This window comes from Betta splendens, chromosome 2, assembly GCF_900634795.4.
Source record: "Betta splendens chromosome 2, fBetSpl5.4, whole genome shotgun sequence".
NCBI classification, from domain to species: Eukaryota; Metazoa; Chordata; class Actinopteri; order Anabantiformes; family Osphronemidae; genus Betta; species Betta splendens.
In genome coordinates, this window is record NC_040882.2 from 22,410,502 (window position 1) to 22,438,054 (window position 27,553).

At 50.3% G+C, this 27,553-nt stretch overlaps 1 protein-coding gene across 1 annotated transcript in view; it reads left to right on the forward strand.

Annotated features, from left to right (window-relative positions):
* The window catches only part of pcdh7b (protocadherin 7b), an 89,888-nt gene that overhangs the window by 16,266 nt on the left and 46,069 nt on the right, over window positions 1-27,553 (forward strand). Inside the window, 2 exon segments of the mRNA XM_029139415.2 lie at window positions 26,129-26,257; window positions 26,259-26,348. Of these exon segments, the coding sequence (XP_028995248.1) occupies window positions 26,129-26,257; window positions 26,259-26,348 (219 nt within the window).

Here is a 27,553-nt window from a genome sequence, read left to right on the forward strand (position 1 = left end):
CTCTATAAGTTGAACTCTCGCTACAGTACATCTATAACGTACGTTTCAATTTGAGGGCTCCCCGTTCTCTCTGCGATGTTGTTTTCTTCCAATGTTCTGCACATCGGTGCAGTCGGCAACACAACGCACGGCTCCCCGCAGTGCTATCGGCACGCGCTAAGCCGCGAATGCACAGATCTACAAGTTATGCATATATTTTATTTTCAAGAATGGAGGATAAAAATAAATCAAAGTAAAAAAAAACCCCTCTGTTTAATCTCTTTTGCTCACCTTCCCCTGAAAGAACAACTGCCCACGCGACTTCCTCTGTTATTGAAGTTTTAAAATGACATTTGTAATAAGGAGGGTATTAGGTATAGATTTCCTGTAATGGTGGTTACTGACAATGGCCAGCCCTCCCATCGAGGTGTAATGGACGGACGGGATCAATGCTGGATAAACACCAGGCCTTCGTGTTCGAAAGTTATTCAAACAAGCGCCAGTTTCCATCTGTGATGGTGGTGTTTATAAAGAACACCTGGCGCCGCCTCCCCGGGCCCCCGCCCCGTCTAGACGGCCGTTCCTGCAGCTCGCGGCCCAGAATCCCCTCAGCGCCGGGGCCTGACGGGATCCACAGGAAAATCTGCAAATAAACATTATTTTAAAAAGGTTTTCCTCGGCAGTCGGCCTGTGTGAGATTGATGTAATCCGCGGTTCTGCCTGCGTTCGGGTCCCGCTGTTATTATTTTTTCTAAGTGGGCCTGTCCACCAGATGTGCCCGCAGCACTAACATGCAGAATCACTCATGCTGTTGCTGTTTGCTCGTGTCACTTTATGGCTTTGTTATTGTTGAATTATTCTTCTGGGTCACTTCAAAATTGGCTTATAAGGAGTTTTTCTTAACCTTATATGGTTTGCAACAGAATGTTTCTGACGTTTTAATGCACCGACGTCCCACAAGACATGTTTTGCTTATGTTTCTGGGAGGATTTGGATTATAATAAACACCATCTGAGGCCAGAAAAACCAAAGCAGGATCCACTGAGTAACAGAAGTTTTGCAGGGCTCCTAGAGAACTTTCAGCAGGGTGCACAGCCCCTGCATGGAATGGAGATCAGCCCCAGCTCTGTTTAATGCTACGCACTTATGACTATACTGTACATTAAAACCCCTGCACAACAAGAAAGAGCAACGAGAGCGGGGGAGAATTTCAAACACACAGATGGTCGAGGGGGAAAAGGATTCATGAAAGTTTAAATGCTCCCTAAATGCTCTTGGAAGCTGACTGAGTCTTTACTGTGTTCAAGAGACGAGGAGATTAAAGCGGCACGACCCCCAACAACAGCGTCTGCGGACACGTCCACTTTTATTAATAGCACTTTTCACAGCTTCAGTGTAAGTGAAGGCACGAGTCTCCAAGAGTTAACATCGCCTGGAGTCAAGCGCGTTTGGATTCAACACTCCGTTGTGAATCAAATTGCGTGTGAGGCATCTTCCCCTCAGGGAAGAAAGGGAAGACTGAGAGAGACGCTCAACAAAAACAAGTCTTTCTTGTTTTTTTGGATTCCTCTCAGTGATCACTAATTACAGACTGACAAGGCTCTTGTTAAAAAGTACAAAAAAAGGAAAAAAAAACTGTAAATACCCAGTGTAATTGCATTTATTGTGATAAGTTGGAACAAACACACTCCTCTCATCCTCCAAGGAATTTTATTTGTGTGTGTGTGTGTGTGTGTGTGTGTGTGTGTGTGTGTGTGTGTGTGTGTGTGTGTGTGTGTGGAGCAGAAGTAATATCTGAGTAATGTGCACTAGGCCTTTGAAGGGGTGAATTGTAAGTTGAGAGCATTGCTGAGCGTCTGCAGCCATTTCCACCGCTGCATTAAGACACGCATTAGCGTGAGGTGCTGCTGTGTACGATGGGGATAAACAGGCTGCGCTGGTGCTGCCCTGACTTGGCCCAGCTTGAACACAGCACAGCCGCTGACTCCCAACGCGTGCCGCAGCGCTTTCGGTTGGAGCGGAAACAAAAGCAGCGCCTGGAGTCTTTGTTCGTCCCTCCTCAAAGGCCGGAGGTGGATCATCAGTACAGCGCGCGGTTCAGATTAGCAGTGCGCCGATCTCCATTGATAAGCGGCGTCGGGCGCGACGTGCCTCGTAAATTCCTTCCGCGAGAAGATGAAAGAGGATCGGGACGCGGCCGCTCCTGTTTGCGTGCTGCCTTCCTGTTGCAGAGGGCGCGTCTTTCCTGTTTGCGTGCACCTGCACCCGGCGTGAACGGATCCATGTCAGGGCGGAATCCGAGCGCGGCCTGTGTTTTTGTCCCGCGTGCACGTGACACTAGCGTGAGAGCGAGGGACACAAGGTCGCTTCACTTCTGAGCTGGAATCAGCGAGGAGCTGAAGGAGACGCAGAGAAGGCAGGTTGCTCATATCAGGGTTATAAAACAAATCTGAGCCCCATTACAAAATTAGCACAAGTATCTCTATGGAGTGAAAGTCCCTCTGGCACATTGAACTTGGAAGGAAACGGGTTGTTGACCGCGGCCTGAACTTCTCCCGTCTCCTCCATCATTGAGGCCGCGGTGACGCTCGGCTACCTGTTTGCTTTGGCCCTGATTAATGCGGCTGCGTCGGGACGTTTGGCTGCTCGGCGCGCTAATAATTCAGGCCGCGTCCGCGCCGGCGAGCAGCGCCGTCTGCCGCTCACGTTTCCAGACCCCCCCGGATCATTAAAATGCCTCTGGCAACGGCGCGTAAGCTGTTTCTTGTCTTACACTTAGCTCCGACGTCTCATTTTGGCAGCCGCGCGCTCGGATCACCTCAGAGAGGTCCAAATACGGCGTTTTCTGCACAAACACCTTTTTTCCCCCCTTTCTCTCCCTCGCCGCTATTCTTCTCATGCCGCCGCTCGTTTTTTCCAAATCAGCCCAGCTCTATTAAAACAAAGCCAAACAAGGAGAAGTAAGCAAAGCAACAAACTCAGGGAAATTCATTAGTCAGGGCATTGTTTTCACAAATTAAACATTAACTTTTCCTTCTCCTTCTTCTCGGCTCCGTGCCTTGCATGAGACACGGTCGCCTGCGTGTTTGTAGCTGTTTCATTCGCCCGGGATAATGAGAAAATGCCGCATATCAATATTAGCTGCAGAAATCTCATATCCATACTAGGCCGAGCTTGGTTAATATGAAATTATACTGAGGGGCTTCTCATCGGTTCCGTGCAGACGGACGGCGGAGCGGAGGAACAAAGCCAGATTTAACCAACTTTATCAGCCGGTGCACATGGCGGACGTCCTGTTCGCGGCTCAGGATGCCCAGTAGGTCTGCTAGCTAGACGGTATGAGCTTGTTTGTGGATTTGGGAGGGGCAGAGGGAGCAGCTCCGTGTCCAGTCAGGACGTTCTACGCCCGGTTGGAGGAGACGGACAGAGCCTTTACAGCTGCTGCCGCTGTCATAGGTGAGGCCCGGTTCTGCGACTCCCCGTCCACACAGGGCGGATTCTCCCTGCGCCGTTGTCAAACATACTGGTTTGTTTTGTGTAGTAATGACTGACAAAATATGGATCAAGGACATTCACCATCTTGGGCTGTTCTTCTGCCAAAGAGCCGAGCGGCAGTCTACACACACACTGACCAGACTCCTACTAATCCTGCTAAAACGAGTCTGTTTATTACGGGTTCATGAGGACGAGCGCGATGCAGATGTTTGCTAGTTTTGTTTTGCTATTATGGACATCATTTCATCAACCGCTACTGTCTGTAGCACAGAGGATCCAAATAAAAGAATAAATACTTTTGTGTTGCAATGTAAACTGCACTGCTATTAATAATGACTGCATGTCACCTGAGGTTATTCATGTCTTGGGTGTGGAGACTGTTGGCAAACGTAGCCTTATTCAGTGTATGTAGATCAAATCAGACATTGCGCCTCGAGGCGTGTTTACAAGTGGTCACGTGACCTCTCTCACGGTGCAGTAACATCATTTAGCAGTGGCGTTCACATGTCCCACAACCTCCCACCGCACCATCAGGTCAATGAGTGTCATCTGCTCGAGCAAACGCATAAACAGGATGTTTCATTCTCACTTCATTATCGGAGGTGACGGCACACATTAAGTTACCGCCGAACGCAGAAAATGTGTACGCCTCAGCGTTTTAATCCGCAGAAGGCACACTTTTAATGAGGGGGACTTTATTCCACGGCGCATTATTCAATTAGGAGCACGAGCAGAGGAAGGTGCGCAATAAAAGCCTCCGCGGTGGGACAGTCGCCAGGCGGCGGCTGCAGCATCGCAGCGAGATGGAGAGGAAGAGAGGAGGAGGAGAGGAAAGGCGAGAGAGAGAGAGAGAGAGACGGTGGACGAGCGACGCAACACACAACGCGGGTTGCGTGAATACATTCGGTTCCGGCCAGATTAATAATGTGGAGCCCACCTACACGCGCACAGTCAGAGGCAGCCGCAGCCTTGCCAGTGGCAGCGGCTCTAACCTGCATACTGAAGCAGAATCCTAATATAATATTTTGGCTGGATTGGCGTGGCATGCATTAGCGCTGATGACAGTTGTTGAATTGCAAATGTCCTCGGCGGCGTGTTCTCGCGCCGACGGATTATTAGCCCCGCTATTTGGCATTTTACTCCGTTTCTCCCAGTGAGAAGTGAAATATTAAAACCCGACATCTTTCCGCGTTTCTCACACGACGCTCCAGACTATTTTTGGCCGCGGGACGAGCATGAGCGACGGGGAGAAATTGAAGTATGGAACATAGGAGATGTTGGGGCTTTAGGCGTTGACGTTCGCCAAGTCGTATTTATGTTCATCGCTGGCAGTGGCACCTTAAAAAGGCGGCAGGTGCAAACACATACACTGTCGGTGTGCGAGGCAATGAGCTCCGTTTCTCAGGGTCCCTGAACAAATGATCGCTGATTGAGCCTGATGTTCTCAAAATGCTTCAGCGCTTTCTCTTTCTCTGTGCACACAAAGAGAATACGCAGGAACAGGTATGGGCCGGAGCTCTGCGCGATTATCAGATTGACCCCGACTGCACGCGGTTGGAAGCAGAGTGGTAAAAAATAGCAGAAATGAGTCAAATTTGCCTCGGAATAACAGCAGCCGGTTGGTGTCTGCGCCGCGAGATCCGCTGCAATTTCTCTTCCAGACAATAACGAGGAATCAGAGAAGCAGAAGCTGGGATACGATCTCGCTCAGCGGGCAAAGTGGGATGAGAATACAAATGCCCGTTTTGTATGTTGGAGAGAAAAAGAGGCAGGCTGGAATTGTACAAAAAAGTCCTTCAAATCCTCTGAGGCGCTAGCGGCCGTCATGTGCCGAGCGGTAAATCGATCGTGACACGGCGCCGCGGAAAAAAAGGGCCCAGAACCTACGAGCGTGTCCGAGGCACAAAAGATGAGGCAGCGGATGCGGGGCCGGCGAGAAAGGGAACACACGCACGCCGCGCCGCCTTCACGGCTCATCTGGTGGCGTCTTCATCCCGCGGACTGGAGGTCCGTCCACGGCCGCGGCGTCGCTAGTCGCTAGTCGCTCATCGCCCTCTCTCACATTCAGGCGCCAACGTCGAGTTCGCAGCGCATGCAGAATCAGATATGCGCCCTTTGAAACCATCCATTTTACTGAATTGCTATATTTTCTAGGTTAAACACAGGCTTCCTTTGAAGTGATTCCTCTGTCCCAGAGCATGCAAGTATTACGCTCACAACCTTGAAATATTAAAGCTAGAGTGCTGCAAAGATATCTGGGTAAATCCGCTTCTTACCTTTTTTTTTTCTGAGCGTCACATGCAGCAGAGGAGCCATCTGGGTGAACCTGGTAGGATTTAGCAGCGCATCTCAGCGGCCGAACATAGTAGATCTGTTGGTGAAGCGTAAGGTGGGAGGTCGGACGAGTGTCTGGCTTCGCCCAAACTGTCGGAGAGCCTCTACTCCTATATATTAATTATGAAATGCTTCACATGACAAGCTGCTTGGTTTTCGCTCAGGCCTCGGCAGCACGACAGCCGGTTTCATGTCAACACTGCTTTTTACGTGTATGTTTTAATAGTTAAGGCTTTGTTGCAGACGGGGTTGTTTTGTTTGGACTGGGATGTCATGAAAGGAGTCGATCTCTCGTTGCATTCGGAGCGTAGCTTTTTTATTTCTCGTGAACGTGTCCTTGAGTGAACAGAGTTTTTTTTTTTTTTGTGGGCATACCACTGTGTAATTGGATTTATCGGAATTTGAAATTTGAAATTGAGCTTCATGATTAAAAATATCTCTTCTGTAAGAGCAAGCGTTTGGTTAAACCTTCAGCTATAGGCAGAATCCAAAGAGCGTGTTTCTAGTCCTAAGTGTCTGCTTTGCTAAATCTTTGTCCTCCTGCCTCATAGAACCGCGCTGCTGCTTTAAAGCCGCGCTCACCCTCGCTTTGCCCTTTGATCCGCTCGCCTTGGCCTCCCTTGAACCCTCAACTCAAAGCACTCCCACTCTGCGCCGGACGCACAACATGGGAAATTAAAGAGCCGGGAGAATAATCAGGGGTGAATACGTCTTATTTCATTGTTCGCTCGTGGTTCAGTGGAAGTTCTTGAGGAGTTTTAAAGAGTTCTCTGGGTCGGGGGTAAATTTTTGTCTTGCAGAAAAGCCTCCTGCTGAGGTTTAGATGGATTTCCCCCGAGCAGGTGCCCTTGCCAAAAAAAGCCTTATTGTGTTAAAGAGTAAGTGCCACTTTACGCTTTGGACAACACTGCACTGGAGAATTTCTGCCTCTATTCATACGTCACCCTCAATGATCCCAGCTAGTGATTTTGTTAACCACCGGCGCAGCTAGTTGTGGACCTTTGTGACTCACGCCGACATCTCTTTACCTCATTGTAGCTGTGAGGGGCCATGCAGCTTTGTCTTTCATAAACCCCAACAACAATATGAAGTGCTGTTGAGTTTCATTCCCCCTTTGACATCAATACGTCTTTAGAAGCGCGCTGTCCAGGTGCGGCTCCTGTGTGGCCGAGCCGGCCCCTCTCCGCCTGGGGCTAAAGACCATGCGAGCAGCATACCTCAGCAGTGAAGAACCCTCACCCGGGTCCCTTCATGTCTCCGGTCCTCCTCTCCCCTTCTCTCACGGCCAATTACCAATTCCCTTTTGAGATACAATGACATTGAGTTTTGACAGTTGAGAGATTTTTTTTTGTTGACACCCCTCTATCCCTTTCTCTTTCGCTAGTTTTGAAGGTCTTTAATCTCGGCTCAAAGACAGGTGGGGTGGTTGAGCCGAGCGCTAAATGAAAGCCCGCGGAATCGTGCTTGCCTCTTTGACCTCGGGTTCTCCTTCCTCGACAGCGGCCTCGTTACTGGCAGCGGGATGTCACCTCGGTGCAAGCCAGATCAAACGCCGTGTGAAGGGTGTGTGCTGGTGTGTGTGTACCCGTCAGAATCCTATTAGAACACCTGATAATGTCAAAAACTGACGGGGGGAAAAAGATAAAAAAAATGCTCGACACGGACAAATTTTAACAAACTTTTCAGATTTCCAACTTCACTGACAGAGGCAAAGTTTTAGCCGAGGGATCACATTCCCCTCGGTTGTCATTCCATTTCTGCTTTTCTCCCGATTACCATCGGCAATTTACAACCCAAAGGTCAGAGTCTGCATGGGGAAGACTGAAGCTAATCCATCCACTGAGGATAACTCTTTGCTGATGACACTTGGTGATGAGTATAGCGACATCCCGGGTTTGGAGAAGATCTAATATTTACTACATGCTGTGTTACTGAAAATTGAAAAAGATTCTTCTTTGTGGATAGAAAAGAAAACGCCTCAGCAGACAATAAACCAGTTCCCAAACTATTTATAATATTCCTCCCCTGTAGCTGTCTTGTGCTTTTGATGCCTGAAGGAGCATCTATCTCTCTTCCTTCATTGTTTCATCCTCCTCCTGTTTATTTAGTTTTTCCTCTCTGCTCCCCCATTCAATCTTTTCTCAATCTGCTGTTTCTGTGTACTGGTGCGGGAACAGGTCAAGGGCAGGAAAATGATAACATTCGGTCATTCTCTGGTCAAATTAGGAGTGCAGCAACCTGCGCAAACAGGCAGCCACAGATGATGGATTACACCATGGGTGTAAACATGATTCATGGCTTCTTTGTGGGTATTAGTCCTACACACATGCACATGACTGTTCACACACTCTCCACTTGGGTTTCGCAAATGCTCTCTTTTGTCAACACAGTTTTTTGTTTTTTTTTATAATGCCAGATGAATTCCACCTCTGGCACCTCACCAGCAACAAAACCTACTACACTGTTTGAATGTCAACAACAAGAAGGGAGGAGGGAGCGTTCAACACACTGCCTCCAGTCAGTCACGGCAGGTGGAAGCGGGTTCAAGGAGGTGTGTTTATGCCCAGACGTGCTGCCACACACACAGATATCAAACGCCTCTGATAGCATTAGCCGTGTTCACGCAGGCAGGGAGGTGATGAGGCAATCCTCGGGCCGACGAGGGCTATGTTACATCGGTCCTCATCGCCCACCGAGCTGAGAGAAAGGGAAAATAAAGAAAATGGGACGCGGGCAAAGATGAGATGAGGAAGAGGAAGGGTGATGAAGAACAACAATCTGAAGACTGCAGCCGATTCTGGATAGAATGCTAACAATTAGCGTGTTATGTTGCTAATTAACAAAGACAAACCACGTGACTCTGCTGCCGCTCTTGTGGTCAAACTGCAGCGATTTGCACACTTGCCAGAATTCCTTTGATATTTAAAGAGTCAAAAGAACATCAACAACCACTACACAGATTGCATTATAAAAATGGTATGCGTGACTACTCCAGTTAGCCTCACACACCCGGCACACATCAGTCTATAAGCTCCGTAAGCTCCTTTGTGCTCCTCTCCTTTCCCTTCATCGTCTCTCATCTCATTATTTTCACCTACTTTCATCTCTCTTCTCCATCACTTTCGGAGTCAGCGCTGCCCCACCAGCGCCGAGCCGCACATGTGCGCTCGCTAAAATCTCCTCCTCCTCCTCTGTTCTCCGTGTGTTTATTCTTTTATTCGCTCAATCCAGAAGACGTCTGCGTTTTATGCTCCGTCCCCGCGCTGGATGCGAAAATCTGACCTATTTTCTGCTGAAAGACTCCGAGGCACTTTTAAGCGAGGGTGGTCTGGCCGAGCAAATTGTTTAAAATACAAAAAATAAAAAACCTCTCCGCATCATCTATTGTGAATCTGTGCGAGAATGATTTAAGGTGCCCGAGTTGATATGGATAAATGTTCCCTTTCACCGCTAAGTGAAGGCCCACTGCTCGTTCCGGAGGAGCGATGACACTCGGAGCCCCGACAGCCATTTCTCAAAAGGAACTCAATGCAATTGTCACGTTTAATTTTTGATTATTTGTCATGGAAACTGAACCGTCCGCGCGTTGCTCTCGCCGCTTCTCTCCCAAACCACTGTCGTGTGTGAGCGGGGGCCAGGCCCGCGGTTCGCCCACTGGGTGCCGTCCAACGGATTTGATCCCCTGCTCTGGCCACAGCCATCTGTGTCTGTTGGCATTGTAATGACAAAACGTCCGCTGGTCCCTCCTCCAATCCCGAGCCTCAGCCCTTGTGCATGTGCACCAGCTCCGGACAGCAGTAATTTGGTATCAGCCTTTCATACGTTCGACCTTCCAGCCCTGCGTCTGCTCATGCTTGCGTAACCTTGCGGATGATGAAAACCGGATAAAAGGATAAATATATATTTGGGAATGGAAAATGAGCCAGGCACAAACAAGTACTATTTTGCTGTCTCTCTGCTCAGTTAGGCTGAAGAGATATGGGAAACATTCTGCTCATCCCCTGAGCTAATCCCTTTAGACAAACGTCCAATCCCTCAAAGCACGGCGCTTATTGCAACACCAGCCAATGCACTGCATTGTCAGATGACGATTGTTTACAGTCCTGCGTTTAAATGCGCGATTCTTCCGATGAATCCGTTTCCCTCTGCATTTTTTTTATTCACTTTCTTGTCTCGCCGCCGCGCTCGTTTTGAGAAATCAAAATGCCAGATGCAACGTCTGATTGGCGCGAAAGGTCACAGCGCGTGCAGGTGGCGAGTATTTATAGAGCTCAGATTCACCGGGGCTGCGAAGATCTCGCCAACAGAACAAATAATTCCATCTTTTATTACTGAACCAGCCAAACAGAAGCTAATAAAGTCGCCTGAAAACATTTTAACCTTTCATTTTCCAGTGTAGCGCTGCTGCTATCGACTGAATAAAATGAGCCAACCACCTGCTGATTGGAGCCTTGAAAATACATTTGATCAAACACCTTTTAAATAAAAAATAAACATTTTCCATACTTTACCTGAACATTAGTGGCCATAAGTGACAAATGGCTTGTTCGCGTTAGTGAGCCGGGGAGAATTTGTGTGTTTGGCTCTAAATGCCAGAGTGGGTGACTCCCCATAATAATGATGCTATTAAACCCAGAGCTTAAGCTGACTTTGCTTTCCTTTTTCCCGTCCTCCCTCCCTTTCTCTCCCCCTTTGCGCTCCGTTCCCCCCTCCCCTCCGTCGTTTGCCCCCCCTCTCCACCCCACGTGCCCAATCCCCTGGTTTCTTCCCCCGCTGCATTATTAGTGCGTATAGCTCTTTCTGCAGAAGCCATTAGCTGAGATTAGCAGCGGAGCAGCCCGGCTTCGCTCTCTCCCTCTCTCCCTTTCTCCCCCACTCACTTTATTTATTTATTTATTTTTTCAGACTAGCCGTAGCCGCCGTGCTCACTGAATGATTACCATCCATTATAGGGCCTTATTGTGCTGACAGAGGCAACTTCAGGGCCTGGCCTCGGTCGTAAAGGAGGAGGGGGGGAGAGAGCGACTCATAATCTTAGACACACACGCTCTTAGTGTAATGTGCATGTGTGTGTGTGAGTCAGGGGGAGACGGAGAGCGATGATGTGACTCTAGAGAAAGGAGGGATGCTGAAAGGGAGAGGAGGAGAAGATAAGACGAAAGGGAACCGGGATGTTAGCATAAGGGATTTGGAAGCAGGAAGTGGCTACGGGGAGTGCGGCTATTAATGTGAAACGAGGGAGAAATTTCCCAGCGATCGGCGCCGTTATTACTTATTTGTGGAGGTTTGATGGATGTAACGGCGTGCGCACGCCCACGCCGCAGGGGGTGAGGGAGGCGTGGGGGCGCGCGCTCCACCGCCACGGTCCCTCGGTCAGAGGCGCCGGCGCCGTCACAGGGAGCGGCGAACGCACGGCCGCGCGAACGCATGCCGTGAAAAATACGCTGCAGAGGCGATGACAAATCAACTGTCATTTTTTATTTACAATATAAAAAAAGGAATTAAAAAAAAAACTCCCAACAAAACAAAACAGGCTCATTTCCTGGCTGCTGGCTCGGGTTGTTAGAGCGACAGAGAGCGATAGAAAAACAGTGAGAGGAATTTTGTCACTTGACTGGAACAAGACGGGGACAGAATATCAATCATTTCTCTCATTTCGTGCCGTGCTGTCGCCTTTGGCTTGTGGAAGCGGAGGACGCTCCGCGTTCGCTGCTGCTTTTCGGCCTTTGTGATAAAATGCTGTGTTTCGGGAGCTTGGTTAACTGTGCACATCTGCCTGATTGGATCCGGCACACGGGGGTTCCTCCCCAGCGTTAGCCCTCGTGCCTCTCGTCTATCCAGCCGGAGTCTCTCCGCTTCTTCGTCTCGTTCGCTGAGCTGCATTTCAATGAGCCTGTCCCAAAGTGGCCTGTCGATATATTCAGAGCCTGATACTGTAAAATTGCAGCAAAGTGACAGGTGCCGCTAGAGTTTCACCTGAGTTTAAATGTGCGCTGGTGTGTGTGTGTGTGTGTGTGTGTGTGTGTGTGTGTGTGTGTGTGTGTGTGTGTGTGTGTGCCTGTGTCAGTGCCGGCCCCTCATCGCAGGGTTTGGGATGTAGCTCCACCCTCCATCCCTCCATCCTCGCTACGTATGAAGCTTATATCTATAATTGGTAAACATGGAGTCCATGTGTTTGCGTCTGTGGCTGTCCCGCCCCCCCTCCTCTATTTGTAATCTATTTCCTCTCCTTTACTCAGCCTTTCTTCCTCACCAATACCTTTGCTATCTGTTCCACCTCCCTTTGGTCCCCCCCCCCCCCCGTTATTCTCTCTTTGTTTTCCATCTCATCTCGCTCGCTCGCCCTCCTCTCTCTTTCTCTGCCTGTCTTTCTCACCAGTCAATAATGAAAATTGCTTGCTACCTTGAATGGATTATGGGTGTGCGCAGGGGCCCTGGGTAGTTTGTTTGAAGGCGCAGCGGTGTCAAATGAAAAGGCCCGGGCCATTTTCTACCTGCCACAGGCCCCGTGCCTCCATCACGCGGGGAGCACACAAACACACGGCCACAGGCAGAAACACACGCACGTCCGATCAGTGCATCACGCGTCACCACTCCTGCTTCTACCTTTCCCCCCCTCTCTCTCTTCTTCTTCTTCTCTGCTGCTTTCCCCGTCTCCGCCCTCTCTCCCTCCGGTCATGTTTTATGAATGTTGCCTAATTACGCAGCCCGGAATTCTTCATGCGGGCTGGCACATTTATTTGTTTGCTTTGTATCTCTTTGCCTTTCTCTTGTATGCAAAACCCTTCTGTGATAGCGTTGTTTATTCTCTGGCTCCGCGCTCGCTGAGATCAAACACGGAGCAGATTGAACGGGGACGGTGCGCGATTGATGGTCAATCCTCGGGTTGCTGCGCGCCGAGAGGCGGGATGAAGTGGCAGAACACGCATGCGAGGGGGGGCGCCTCGCCGCTTCTTGAGGAACATATGTTTAGACTGTGAGCAAATCTAAAAATATGTTCCGTTTGTTTATGCGTTAGCCTGCCATCTTAATTATGCTGCCCAGCTTGCTGCAGGAGTCGGATATTTGTGTGCACCTAAGATTAAACGCGCTGCCACAGTTTGTCCTGATGCATGATTTAATGCCTCTGTGTTCTGTAGTTTTCTGATTTGTATTTTTTCTATCACCGCGGTAATTGCTTCCACTGGGTGACTCACGGCAACCATTGAGTGGACCCACGAGTGGGCGTGCGCTTTGAAATCCGGTCAAGCCCTGACTGACAGCTGCCGTGTAGCGCTTTTGAAGGCAGCATCACATGGAGCTTTTGCATATTGCATCTTCCTCCAGCAAGTGTAAAGTAGCTGCATCTGTTTGACAAATATGTTACGACATCGTTATTTCAACATTGATGGGGCGAGCGAGGGAGACGGAGGAAGTGCGATCCTCAACCAGCCGCAATCTGAGCGGCGCTGCCTGTTTTAATGTCACATCCATTTAAACGCTACATCCGTCGGCTGCGGCCGCACGGATGCGAGCGCCAGTCGTGTTCCGCTTTTGTGTGTGTTTGTGTGTGTGTGTGTGGGAGTGGGAGTTTGGATGCCCCCTTTTATTAGCGCACGCGTGCCTGTGTGCGTGACTGTGGGCTCGTTCTAAAGATCTTGTGTGAGAGGTGGCTCATTTCTGAGCTCTTCAAGCTATTTTGCTTTTTATTTATTTTGTGCATACTGAAGGATCTCAATGGGAGAACTGGCGAGAGAGGGAACCGAGAGGCCTTTGTGAGGCCTCAGAGAACAGCGCGACCGGAGTTCACCGCCTTGTGGGAGGCGACAGCCGAGTTATAATCAGGCATAAGCAGAATTAATGGCAGAGTCTGCGTAATGAGGCGATTGAGACTGTCCAGTACCTAATAAACTGACCAGCCCCCTCCATTCTTCTCTGCCCTCATTTAATGCTGAGCAGAGAGCTCTCCTAAAGAAAAGCACGGGTGCTCCCCGACTGAACGCTCGAGCAGCTCGGAGGCTAAAGATTTCACAGCCGCTAATAAGCATTCAGCCTCATCTCCTCCTCTGCCTCGTGGTGACTTGGCTGCTAACGTGTGACTGACAAGCCTTGGCTTCTGTGTTGATTGGGGCAGTTTTGCAGGTTGGCTAAACACGCGGCTGATGGACAGATCTGGACTGCGTGTGGGACGGACGGGTGTGTCGGGCCTCGCGCGCTCAATTCGCTCCCGTATCAAAGTTTCATCTGGCGGCGGCGGCGCCTCTCACGGATGAGGTGGGCGTCTTTCGACGCGACGCCGCGCTCGCTCGCTCGCTGAGACTTCGTGGACACTGTAACTCTGAGGAAGATTTAGTGGATTGCTGCCATTTCTCTGTGTGATGGCCTTGGTTGGCTGGCTGCGGCAGGGAGCATTGGTTTTTATTTTGCCAGATTGCTGGGCTCGCGCTCTCTTGTTTGCTTGCTTAAATTAGCTCAGCGGGGACCTGTAGCTGCCAAAGTAATTTTGTTGGTCAGATTTTAATTCTAGCTGTACCGCTTTCCCACTTCCTTCGCGCTCTCCCCTCCCCAACAGCCAATCAATAGGCATTACCTGGAAGCAGGCGGGCGGATAGGAAGGTCAAGGGGTCACAGTAAAGTGCACGGTGGGTCAGGCTCTGAATGGTCACTGCTCTTTATTATTATCTGATTTATAAGTGCATGATGAGCCCGTCGCTGTTTAAAGGCCCCATGATTTCTGTTTTCTGCCTATTGATCAGGTCTTTTCTCGCGTCTGACAATGAAATGACACAACATCGCTCTCCTCCAACGCCGTTAAGACCTGCTCTTCCTACTGATGTTGTATCTGGATTAAACCCATAGAATCCAGCATTAAAGACCCACAAACACAACGCACGCAATCATACACCAACTAACCACACACAGGCACAATTCCGCCCAATGAAATGTTTAATTTCCTGAGTCATTAGAAGCGGGTGCGAAGGCCGCGGCTTCCCGTTCACCGTCTCCCCCGGCCACGGTCGCATCGCGTCCTTCGTCGCCCTCAAACGAGCGATTTGTCCGACACTAAAGAGAATCCGCACGCAGCAAAAGGCTGCAGTCGCTTCTCATTTAGCGGCGCAACACTTTCAAACTCGGAACGTTATTTTATTCATACGGATTCGCGGCGGTCTGTTCACCATCTCTGCCTCTACCGCTCCCAACACCTTCCTCCTCCTCCTCCTCCCCCTCGTGGCCGCTCTCCTCCTCGGCCATCCGCACTCGGTGGAGGCTCAAAATTAATTTCAACTTGGTAATTCCCTTTGAAAAAAAGAGTGCACAGAGGGTTGAGGAGAAGATAGAGAATTAAAGAAGCCGAGCCAGGTCGCTGTTTGAGTTTCTAATTGTGGGGGGGGGCAGAGTGTGACCTACAGATGTGAAATTCCCCATTTGATGAAATATTAACTAGATTGCAAGAGATGAGCAAGACAGACAGACAGAGAGAGAGAGAGAGAGAGAGAGGAGGCGCTGCAACTCGACATGCGGAGGTTCACAGGGTCACGTGAAGGAATGTGGGAACGAAATGGAAGTCATTAGTTTGGAGGGGGGGGGGGGGCGACAGCAGCGTGTTCGCGTGCGCGCGAGAGGGAGTGAAGACACCGAAAAGTTCGCCCAAGGTCTAACACGGCATAAAACCGCTCACCTTATCTGCCGATTTACGAGCCTACGAGTCATCCGTCATCCTCCGCCTTGTTAGTATAACGTCTCGGCTCCAAAGTGGCGCGATAAGCAGAGCGAGAGACGCGACAATTGGGGAGTGGATTGAGTGTGATGGATGACTTGCTGGATTATATTCCTGACAGATGGGTGAGAAATGAAAAGTTGTTGGTGCCGAAAAAACAATCTCACTAATGGCGATGATCACATCTGGATGGGCTGATACCTGACACGCGTTGGGTTTTTTTTTTTTTGGGGGGGGGGTAATGACAAACAGACAACGACTTCTGTCTGACAGCTTGACAAGTTCTGACAACAACAAAAAATGCTGCAGCATTTAAGCAAGACGCTTCCTGTACATCTGTGTTTGTACATTTGTGACAACTGTTACAACGTCACAACTGTCCTGCACAGTTCGTCTGACCTGCTTTTCATTCTGGACGGAGAGCAGCACCAGAGGCCCAGTGATTGAGGGGGGTGGGGGCAGAGTAAATACATGGGGAATAACACAAACTTCTAAATAACTGCTCTACCAATGCCCCAAATTCATAATAATGCGTTCTGTACTGCGAATAAATAAAACACACTCCATTTCCTTGTTAGCACAGAAATGTGGGCCAGGCGCCTGCTCTGTTTTTTCCTCTTCTACAGATCAGATTATTGTTTTAAGCTACAGCTGCTTCGGATAGAGATAATTTGCAGCCTCCTCTCGTCCGCCCCCCCTCCCTCTCCATCCAGCCGTCCGGGTGAGGTGCCGAGCAGTCGGCCTTTTGCTTTGGGAGGCGAACGGGGGAGAAAACCAGTTCTGCAGAAACCAGGTGGGGCAGAGGGAGGGCTTGGAAGCGCTCCAGCGCGAGGCGAATGCTGGCCATTGTTCCCGGATCAAACAAAGTAAATGGCAGCGCGACACAGGCCCAAGCGAAATGGATGTTCTGTCCGTTTCTGCTCTTCAGTCGGGGCGTTGGACGCGCTCCTGTCGATCGCCGCCACCTCCGTTCTCGCTGAGAGCCCGCCGTGACGCAGGGACGCCCGGGCGGCGCCGCTGACCCGGCTGCACGCGTGCACGCGTGCGTATCGATCCGCCGTCGCAGCGCCGTCGATGGCTCCGCGTGTGACGCGCCCGGCGCTGCTATAAGTCACGCCGGCGGCGCTGTTGATCAATGGGCGCCTCGGAGACGCTGACCTCTGATTCGCCACCTCCAGCTGCCTGACGGAGGCGGGCGGAACCGAGGCCCGGCGGCGCGGTACCTCTTTGTCCCCCAGCTTAGGTTACTTGAATAGGAACCATTCTTTGTGCGTACCTGAAAGGGCCCCTGTTCTCCCATTCCTGCCCTTTCCTGATTAGAGGTATGAGGGCGGGTCATGCATACACTCAGGTGCTTTCAGCTGCAGCGTGTGGAGGAGGAGGTCTACGTGCGACACAGGATCCCATCCATTTGCCGGCCCCTCTCCCTGTTTCAGCTATTTAACTGACCGTTGCTTTATTCCAGGGATGCCAGCTGCCGGTAAGACGATCGGTGGTGTGTGTGTGTGTGTGTGTGTGTGTGTGTGTGTGTGTGTGTGTGTGCACGGTGGTGGAGGGTCACGGCTACAGCGGTGCAGAGCTCACCGCAGAGCGCAGGCACAGGTGTCCAGTAATGATGCCTGTTTGACCTCCTCGCGACCTTTGGCTGAGTTAAAAAAGATGTTTTCTGCATTCTGCCTGTTTACTCGGTGTCTTAACAAAGAGCCGCATTGTTCATCTCCATGTAACCCGACTACACTCTCCTCCTCCTTAGGGGGAACAGCTTGCGCAGGGCCACATTGAACTATGCATGAATTTCTTTTTGTACTTTCCCTCCACTGTTTCTCGGCGTTATTTTTTTGACTTACTGGGCAGACAGACCACAGGGAACAAACTAGCTGCACTGTTAATTGTGTTTTTTTTTTTCACACTCCTGTGGCCCATTAACAAAGTGCCACTGTGAGCGCGGAGCCGGGGATGTGACAGTGGGGACCAAAACAACCTGACGCCATTATCAAATTTCCCATTAGCTGCCCAAAATGGCTGCCCAGTCAACAGCTGAGTAATGAGATCTAATAGGGCTGGAGCTGAAAATGAGACCTTAAGAGCACGCGGCGGATCTTCGCCGCTTTTTCCCCTCTCCTTGCGTTCACTGGGAATAGTGTCGGAGAGAGGAAAGGCTCGGAGAGAGTGTCCGCCACTCGACGAGAGGACTGCTTTACATGCGGATTAGTGAGCATTATCGCCATCATCAGACTGGTGATACGGGCCCCTGCTAGACTGATACCCAGCTGAGAGGTGTGTGTGTGTGTGTGTGTGTGTGTGTGTGTGTGTGTGTGTGTGTGTGTGTGTGTGTGTGTGTGTGTGTGTGTGTGTGTGTGTGTGTGTGTGTGTGTGTGGGAGTGGGAGTTTGTGTAAGTCAGATCATATGCCTTTCAAAGTCAATGCAAATATCTGAATAGGCACATGTCAACATGCAAACATGCTTCCACCCACATGCACACTCTCATACATTTCACGTTTAATCCATAAATGGCACCAAAAACGTCGCAGCTGCGCATGTATTAATGTTTCCGACACAATCCCCCCTCCTGCCCCTGAATAGCCGCATTGTGTGCTTTCTCTTAGCATTCCTGCATCACAAAATCTCTCTGCCGGCCGTGCCTCTCCACTTTCCCCTCTCAAACACTATTACATTTTTGTGTTGTGTTTTCCACTTTGCCCCCCCAGTGGAAACCACACATGGGGATTGCCTGGGCTGGAGCCAAACACACATGAATTTCAATATTCATTTGGTCGGCACCTCGGCAGCCTCCCGAGCTTCCTAATCTCCCGTCGCATATCTTCATTATCTGAAAGTGTGCTTTCATCTTAATTCCATTTTCATCCATCAAACGTCAGGGAGGTTTGACCTTGCGTGATCTCGGCGACGATAGCCAAGGCGGGGGGGGGGGTTGCAGAGTGACGGAGACGGAGATAGAGGACAGAGGGAAGAGAGGAGTTGGGAGATAAGGGAAGGAGGGAAGGGAGGAAATATGGGGGGGGGGGTTGCTGTGTGAAGGCATCCAGTCTTTATAATCCTGGCGTGCATCACGTCTGCTTTGCTCCTTTCATTCCTTCCCGCGGCCGCCTTGGGCTCTCTCCTCCCTCCTCCCCTCCTCCTCTCCCTCCTCGCCGTACTTTATTTATCTTGGCATTAGGGTCTAATTACTCATTTGTAATAATTGTTTTCATAATCGTCGGGGTCGTAATTGTCCTGCGCTGCCTTTGACGGGCAGCAGGTGGTGGACGGGACCTGTAACCGTGCGTCCCGGGGGAACGCCGGGGGTCGGTTCCGTCGGGGCGGACGCGCGCCCCCTGGTGGCGCCGACCCCCGGCGGCCGAGCGGCGTCTGTGAAGACAACAGGACGAATGGCTGCGCGATCGCACGCACGCAGAGCGCCTCATTAGCGGAGACGCTGGATGTGCTCTCTAACCTCGCCCGATCCGTCTCTCTCCTCTTCGCCTGCTTGGATGGCAGCCCTGATCTCCTAAACGCAGGTTATCTGTCATCAGTGACGCGCGATTGTAAATAAAGAATCATTTATCAGCCTTATTAAAGTGTCTACACTGTCTCTGTCTCCCTCACTTATCTTGGGCTCTTTCTTCCTCCCTGTCTGTCCCAGTAGATCATATCACTTCAAATTTGTGAAGTTATAGCTTTTAAAGCCTTCAGAATCCTCCATCTGTGCTTGCGGGGGACAGGTAGGGGAGTAAGTGCTGCTGTTTATCCTATCAATAACAGCAAATGCTCATTTGGCGTTTGCGCCGACTCCCGGCTACGCTGATGCCATGTCATGCTTTTCTGCTGACACCCGGACCGGTGTCACAACAAGCTAGCGTCGGTTCCAGCGCCGCGCTCGCCACAGAGTGACAGATGTGGGCCGTTGGTCAGACGCAGCTCTGCCAGAGCTTTGACGGACCCCCCCCACCCCCCCCACCCCCCACCTAGACTCAGCCAACCGCGCCTCAACCGGGAACCTGAGCCCGCGGCGCTGGTGACACGTGAAATGACATGACGCCGCGCACAAATGGACGGGAGGCGCCCCGCTCGGTTCTGATCGGCCCCGTTCTGCTCGGCCCGGTTCGGCTCGGCCGAAAAACACCCGCAGAAACGCGATCGCCAAGATTTCGCCGCCAGACTCTATGTAAGCGACACCCGGGTCAGGGTTCGGCTGACGCGCGTTCCCAGCATCTGCCAGCGTTCGTGTCGGCGGCAATGGTTTAACATGGCGACACAGGAGAAGCTCCCATCCATTCATAATGAGAGGATGTAACACTAGTTGGGGACGGAGCTGCAGAAATCCCCCAAAACATAACATTTGGCCTGTGACCACACTTTCATTGATGCTTTTTAAATGTCTTTTGCAGCCGTGTCCTATCGGTTACATGTCACCAGGCTGCAATGATGATGTTCCTGCCGCCCGGCAGAAAAGCAACAGAATCCCACAAAGGGTGTTATTTGTCAGCGTGAAGCTAATCCTGCGCCACTCAACACCAGCCACAACCACATCAACTATTTAAAAAAAGGAGGGGGGGGGGGACTCCTTTGCCATTCAGAGCAGGTCAGGGGTTGGGCTAAGCTTCTGAAGATGTTCAAACGTATCCCCCCAGAATAGTATCTCTGTTACACCAGTGGCCTAATCCGCCACTTGAAGAGCAATTAAAAGTTTAGCCCAGACTTTAAGAAAGTAACCATGTGTGATCCCTTTTCTGCCTTTTTTTTCTCCCTGCTGTCTGTCTTTCCAGCAGTGCACAGGGGACGCATGCTAATGGGAAAGTGCTAACTGTGGCACATGTCTGAGGGAATTCCCAACACACAGGGAAAGGAAAAGGCTAAAGAGGGGATGTGGGAAGAGCTGGGATCGCTTGGGGAAACTTGATCCCCCACTTTGTCGCTCCCTTATCGTCTATTTCCTTTTCTTTCTTCTCCACTCGCAGGATGCACTTATTCCACCGCTTCAACTCCCGCTTTCTTATTCACCATCCAAAGTGGTTCCCAGAGCCACGCGCTCTGAGACTCAAGAATCCTTCCCCACAGAGATGTCTTGGAGGACGTTGTGTGCCTAGCAACGTTGTTTTAATGGCACAACCCCAATGAAACAATAGTGAGCAGCGTCGAGTTCACGGTTTGAGATTCCTGCGGTGTTTTCGGATTCGCTGGACGGATAGCGGACTTGATACAGTCCTTCCTTTAACCAGAGCGCAATAAAGGCTCAGTAAAGACTCAAGAGAGCGGCAGCAGACAAGCGCCGAAGGACGCTCAATTGATCGGCGTGCTGTCAGATCATAAAAACGGCCACATGGTCGGAAGCCACGGTGAGGAAAAAATGCTGTCGTTATTTAAAAGATCAACAGGAGAGCAGTAATGGCATCATCAACCCTTAACGAGACTGTGCGCTGTGCCGCCTGCACCGTCTGCACGTCCCGCAATAAAAAATAATAATCAAAGGCGTTAAAATGTTATTATCGAGCCCTGTGCCCAAGGGGGTCAAACCATTTCAAAGGCGAGTCTGCCATTCAGACGTATCAGCCAGCGCTAACTCTACTTCATCCTTAAATTCATTACTCTGTGCATAAAAGTCATCAAACAATGAACTTCTCTCCTTCTAACCTTTCTTTTCTTCTTTCTTGAGCCTTTTTTTTTGGGGAACCTTATTCTTCACCTTTCTTTTTTTTTCTGGGAAAGAGTGACCCGGGAGGAATGTGTGTGGAGGAGGGAAGTTTGAAGACGTGTAATGTGAAGAGGTTAAGAGGAGCGCTGGAGCCTGACGGGGCCAAGGACATCAGTCAGGCACAACTGATACCTGAGAGCGTTCAGGCGGTTGTGTTAACAAAGCTGCAGCCAACTGCCTTAACAGCATTCCCACAGCTTCCTCAGCCTTAACCAGATCTCTGATATCCCCCTGGTCACTCACCAAGGGGGGGGGGGGGTAGCACACGAGAGGTGATCCATCCTGGGACCACTCTGGATTTCCTCCAGTGAATCCATCAGTGTTCTACTGGTCAGTGAGCCTGTAACACTGTACCTACATCTGATCGGCACCCAAATAAAACCTGAATCCACCCGGGTCGGGTTCCAGGCGTCCTCCCGTCAGACGTTCACCCCGAGGACGCCCGTCTCGTTTATCGCCGGCGTCGCGGGCGTCAGCGCTCTTCAAACCAAAGCGCTGGGATCGCGGCGCGCTTGGGAGCGGGCAGCCGTGACGCGCCGCGGTGTAGCGTTGCCGTTTGGCACGACGCGTGCGTCTCAGGTGGAGGATCGCAGGGTTCTGTCTGCTTGCCCGTTATAATGAAACATGGCTTCTTAATTACCGACTGGTCCTTTTGGCAACGGCTCTCCATTCTCAGAGTCCTCCCTCCTCCTCTGGTCTCTTTATCTGCCCTTCCATCTCACTCACATACTTGCTTCTCGATATCCCTCCATCTCGCCTGCATGGCTGCAGTAGGACACGGGCCCTGTTTGCTAGCGGCACCCAGCCACAAGTGCCTCCTGCGGCTCACGATTGTGAACCGCAGGAAGTAAATGTGGCTCTTTCCTTTACTCTCTCCACTCTCTCCGTCGTCTGGTTTCGCTCCCTCCTCCCCTTCTCCTCCAGCAGCTTCTTTATCTTCCTTTCCTTCTAGCTTAATCATATTTCCTCCCATCTCTCTTGCTTGACTGCAAGAGGAAACTGGCTCTGCAGTTTGTGCCTGCACACTTTTGCCTTTGCGGTACACGCTAGTGGGTCAGTGCCGTCCGCCGAAGGTATTTACAGCTGGAATTACACACAGTGTGTTTTCCAGCGAGACCCACCTCCTCCTCCATTCCTTTATCCTCCACTACAGGTGGGCCTAATTATGAATGCAGATGTGGAGAGAGGGTCAGAAGGTTCAGGAGTCTTCATCTGTAGATGAGCACAGACACAGTCAGAGCACAGTGTATTGTGTGCGAGAAGGGTGATTGGCAGCTTTATAATAAAAGCATTTTGAAACGCACTTAATAATGGAACTGCTGTATAACCTCGAGTATTGTGCATTTGTCAATGGGTGTCTCATGCAGTGGCAAAACAGAAAACAATGTCTAAAGAATGTCTCACTCCTTCAAGGTTGTGCAGAAGATAAAAGACTCTCAGACGCGGCGCTGTTGACTGCACCTTAGCGTTTAGTTTGGGGGGGAGGAGGAAATGAAAATCAAATCCAAGAGGTCGCACATTATTGACACGAGCCGCACGGCCCTGTTTTCGTTGGCTCCGCTCGGGCAGCCCATGTGTTTTTCTTTTAGCGTCCAGGAAACGGGCCAGGCCGGGCCGCAGGCAGGGTTCCCAAACAAACCTGTGGCTTGTTTGTGTTGTTCATTTTTGGGGATGACGGATTTGCTCGATCACCCGTGGCTGTCACAGCTGGCTTTCAATCACAAGCGCACCCCCTCGAGCCCCAAAGAGGCCCTCTGCTGTCGGGACCTAAATGAGGGTCCCGGCATCTGGTGGAGATAAAGCCAACTAGAAGCCGTGCATTAAAAGGTTGGCTGGTCTCTAGAAGGCCACAGCGTGGGGGTTTGGCTTTGTACTCGTTCATGTGTGCAAGCGTAAAAGTGGTACAATTTCACGAGGTCTTGTACTTTGGACTTTTCCTGTTTTCTAAATCCAAATCTGTAAAAACAAACATCCATCATATAAAAGAGGGTCAATAAACCAAACCAGCTCTTGATGAATTCTTCAGAAATAACGCGTCTCTCGGTTTCAATTCAGCGGGACATTACTGCGCGTGTGTGTGTGTGTGTGTGTGTGTGTGTGTGTGTGTGTGTGTGTGTGTGTGTGTGTGTGTGTGTGTGTGTGTGTGTGTGTGTGTGTGTGTGTGTTAGCCTAGCCGCGGTGAAGTTGACAGGCAGCTGAGTGATCTACGAGGGCAGAGGTCGGGGCAGAAGACAGAGGTGTCGGCACCAGAGTACATGCACTCAGCCGGGCTTAACAAATGCACCCGCTCTGAAAATGGCCGCTGTCTGGTGAGCCGGGGTCACAGCTGTGACAAATGACGGCGCGGACTGACGGCGAGGGGGAACGCTCGCACTGTAATGCCCAGCGCCTGTTTGTTTTTATTCCTAACTATGTAAAGCCTCCTCTGTCATCGCTCACTCGTTAAAGCTCCACAGCGGCAAACCCCAGTCGTCAACCTTGATTGTGAGTGTTTACATGGAAGACAACTGTTAATCTCCCCGTGTGGTCTGGCCACACACACACACACACACACACACACACACACACACACACACACACACACACACACACAAAAAACACAAACTGTTTGCTGCTGCATCAAATGCGTCGCACATAACACAGACTAACGACTTTTTTTATTTCATTCATTTATTTAAAGACACAGAATAAAGGAAGCGAAGGTCGCAGAGCAGACGGCGGTTGCCACAGATTCTAATCCCAACCCTCTGGCGATCTCTGCATGAACTTCATTTCTAGTCTGCAAACAAATTAGCTTTTTCCCCCGTTCTCCTCTATCTCGCTCTCCCTCCAGTGAAAATAAGGGGAAATTCAGGTGAATAAAATCTATTTGTTCGTTTAACGTTTTTTTTTTCTTTCCTCCCCGTCAGCTTCTTTTCTCTCTCCCAAACTCAATTTGCTCTCGCTCGTGCGTTTGCTCGAGTGTTTCTTTTCTTTGCTGCGGTCTCGTCAGCAATTCATTAGGCAACAGTCGTTTAATTTGTATCATTAGAAAACCATGTTTCCCAAGGAGTGTGGCATGCTACTAAATCTGATCCAGACAAAGTGCTTCTTTCTTTTTTTTTTTTTTTTTCTGCGACCGGCAATCGCACACCTCACACCAAACAAGTTTTTACTCTGTTTCTCCAAAAACAAAACAAACAAATAAGGAAACGAAGAAGAAAAATAACGTCTTAACATCTCTTGAAGTGTTATTACGCTTATAGAGAGCAGTTCTCCTTCTGGGCCTCGATTTTAATTATGCAACAAATGTTTGACTATCCAAGTGAAATTTGCATGAATATTTATACCAATTCATTTGTTGAGTGTTGATTGTAATTACATGGAAACATGATTTATTGCCAAGATTGCTGTGTTAGCCAGCCAGCCAGAGAAAAGAGAACCGGGCAGAATTTAAAAAATAAATGCTAATTTTACTGCGCGCTCACACACACACACACACACACACACACACACACACACACACACACACACACACACACACACACACACACACACACACACACAGCTAAAGCAAGCCCATTTTTCCAAGTGGCTTGTGGGAAATTACATTATCAGAAAGAGAATGTTCCAAAGTGTGCGCCTGGCTGATATTCAGGGGTGCTCACAGTGAGTGTCTTTGACAAAACTAACAAAGAGCCTCACCTTTCTTAGGTGACACGGGTGCATTGATGAGTGCTTCATCAATTCTGTTGTAGCGATGCAGACATGCTTTTCCATGCAGAACATACCTGCGTGTGGTCACTGCGGGGTGTTTGCTGGAACCACGGGGTCAGAGGAGTTATGGACACATGTAGAGACGTGATGCAAAGTGCGGTCAGTAATTACAGCTGATAAGCGATTTCGCTTCATCAGGAGAGACAGCTCGTAAACAAATGGAGGGGGAGAGAGAAAGACAGAAAACCTGCGTGAGTGATGGCCCCACCGTCCCGTTTATCAATCACGCTAAGAGCCAAGGAAGCAGAAGATGAAGAGAAGGTGAGCAAGTGATGAGGTCCAGGAAGGGGACAGGAAGAGCATCTGAGCAGCAGCAACGCGTTCCTGTGTTGGCTCTAATTAATGAAGGGTATTAGTCATTTATTGCGGTAATGACCACTCCTTACCTCACGCTCACTCCTCTTTCATGTCGCCGCCTTTGTGCAAGGCTCAGCCAGGAGCCGAGGAGCGTAGCGAGGGGAAGGGAGACGGCGAGACAGGCCTCCGTTCTAATGACACGCTGTGTGCTGCTTAACTCAGGACCCTGTTCAATAACCCGCTTGAGCAGACTCCACACATTGACAGCGTGAACCCGCAGCTCATCTGCAGCGATAGCTCCTGTCTTTGTGTGCACGTGCCTCCGCGTGCCCGGGTAGCTGCCTCTTTGTATGCTCCGCGGCATCAAACACGACCCCCTGCAGAGCTGGATGCCTGTTCACCTTGTCCTCTGCTTTTACCGGGAGAGTAAACACGTGAGTGAGGCTGGCGCGCTCTGTGTTTGGTCCACATTAAGTCAGACGCTTAGAACACAGGCGGAGCCAGCTGCCGCGTCCCCAGAGTTTGAACCCTTTGCGCAACCGCAACAGCTAGCGCAAGTTTCCAGAGCCGAGCAAAGGCAGGGTTTTGTTTATGCTGGTCTTTGTTAGCTGTAGTGATTGCGTCGATGATGTTATGTTATGAAAAGTGACATCAAAGTTAGCCTTTAGCTGCCCTTAGATCTACAGTAGCTAGTACACTTCCACGGCTTCAACTTCCCCCATTAGCCTATTACCCATGAGCCCTTTCCCTATCTGTTCCTCTGTCATTCTGACCTCAACCAAAAATCTAAGACCTAAACGCCCGATCTTCAACATCTAACCAAAAAACAAAGAAGTCCGTGTTATAGTGACCCCCGGCCGTTTGGTTTCTCTTGTAGCCGTTTCGCCGAGTGACCTTCTCGGTGGTGAGCCAGCCCCAGGACCCTCACCAGCAGGGATCGCTGCAGAGCTGCTACGACAGCGGCCTGGATGAGTCGGAGACGCCCAGCAGCAAGAGTTCGTCGGGCCCCCGGCTGGGCGCCCTTCCCCTGCCCGAGGACAGCTACGAGAGGACAACGCCGGATGGCAGTGTCGGTGAGGCAGAGCACATGGAAAATGGTAGGGGCAAACACTGAAAGGAGATTAAGAGAACGATGAGGCACAGGGAACACACACGCACATAGCGCCTAGCATTCACCTAGCACGTCCGACCGTAGCCTCACAAACAGACACACGCAGGAACATGTCAGGTTCCCTTGTTTCCTAGTGTTCCTCTCCATTCTCCTGAGGTGCTTTTCAGCGATAGGCTGGGTAGTTCCATAGAGTACCAGGTGTGAAGTGCTGCAGTGGTTGTGATGCATCAGCTGTTGCAACTTTTATTAGGGTTAAATCTCTATCACAAATGTGCATCGCGTGAAGACAAGGTCTGGGATTTTTTCTCAAGGCTGTGGCTCCGTTGCGGAAGCAGCTGGCTTATTCGATCAAAGGCGTCACACATGGGAACGTATGTAACTTATATTCTTCTACACCAACACCTTTAAGACCGTCTTGCTCGTTTTTTGTAACTAACGCCCATTGAATTGGATTTGGCATGTAGCTTTTAGTTTGGTTGAGAGTAGATTTCCACGCAAGCGCTGTGTCTTCTCTTGCATTCTTTGAGATAAAGTCAAAGAGGTGTAACAGCGGGGGGTTAATACTCTACTTGAATTGGTTAGGAGCGCTACTGATGGCTGCCGTGCTGATTTGCAACGCGTGTTTCGCTTAAGGCCCTCGTGAAAGGAGTTCATCTTGCTCCAGATGGGAGATACTGAAACGTTGCAGCCTAGAGAAAGAGAGCGTGAGCAACGGCAAAAGAGGATATTGCCCCTTAGCACAGGCCAAGTCTCTTCTTTCAGAACCGTCTACCAGTTAGCCTGAGCTTGTTTTCTAGCAAAACCAAAATGTGTGTGAGTGTGAGTGTGTGTGTGTGTGTTTGACTGTGCAGTGAGATTTGGGGGTAATGGTCCCATTCATAGTCCAGGAGTCTGAGGCGATGCTTAACAAGGAGTAGCTGTCTTGAGAGTGCTAAGCCTAAGTGCAGAGGCTTCCCCGTTGCGGCTTAGGATAAGGATATTCAAATCTCTTAAACATTCACTTCCTCTCCTTTTCCCATGGAGCTGTTCGGTAGATGATGTCTTAAGTGATGTCAGATCAGCGTAGTCGGCGAAATCTTCCACTGTGACCGCAGAGTGAAGCATAAACAGTGGACATGAAATAATGTGTGATTGGGTCGAACGTCTCACTGTGGTTGATGCGATGAAACTTGAGCCAAGCAGACAGATGTG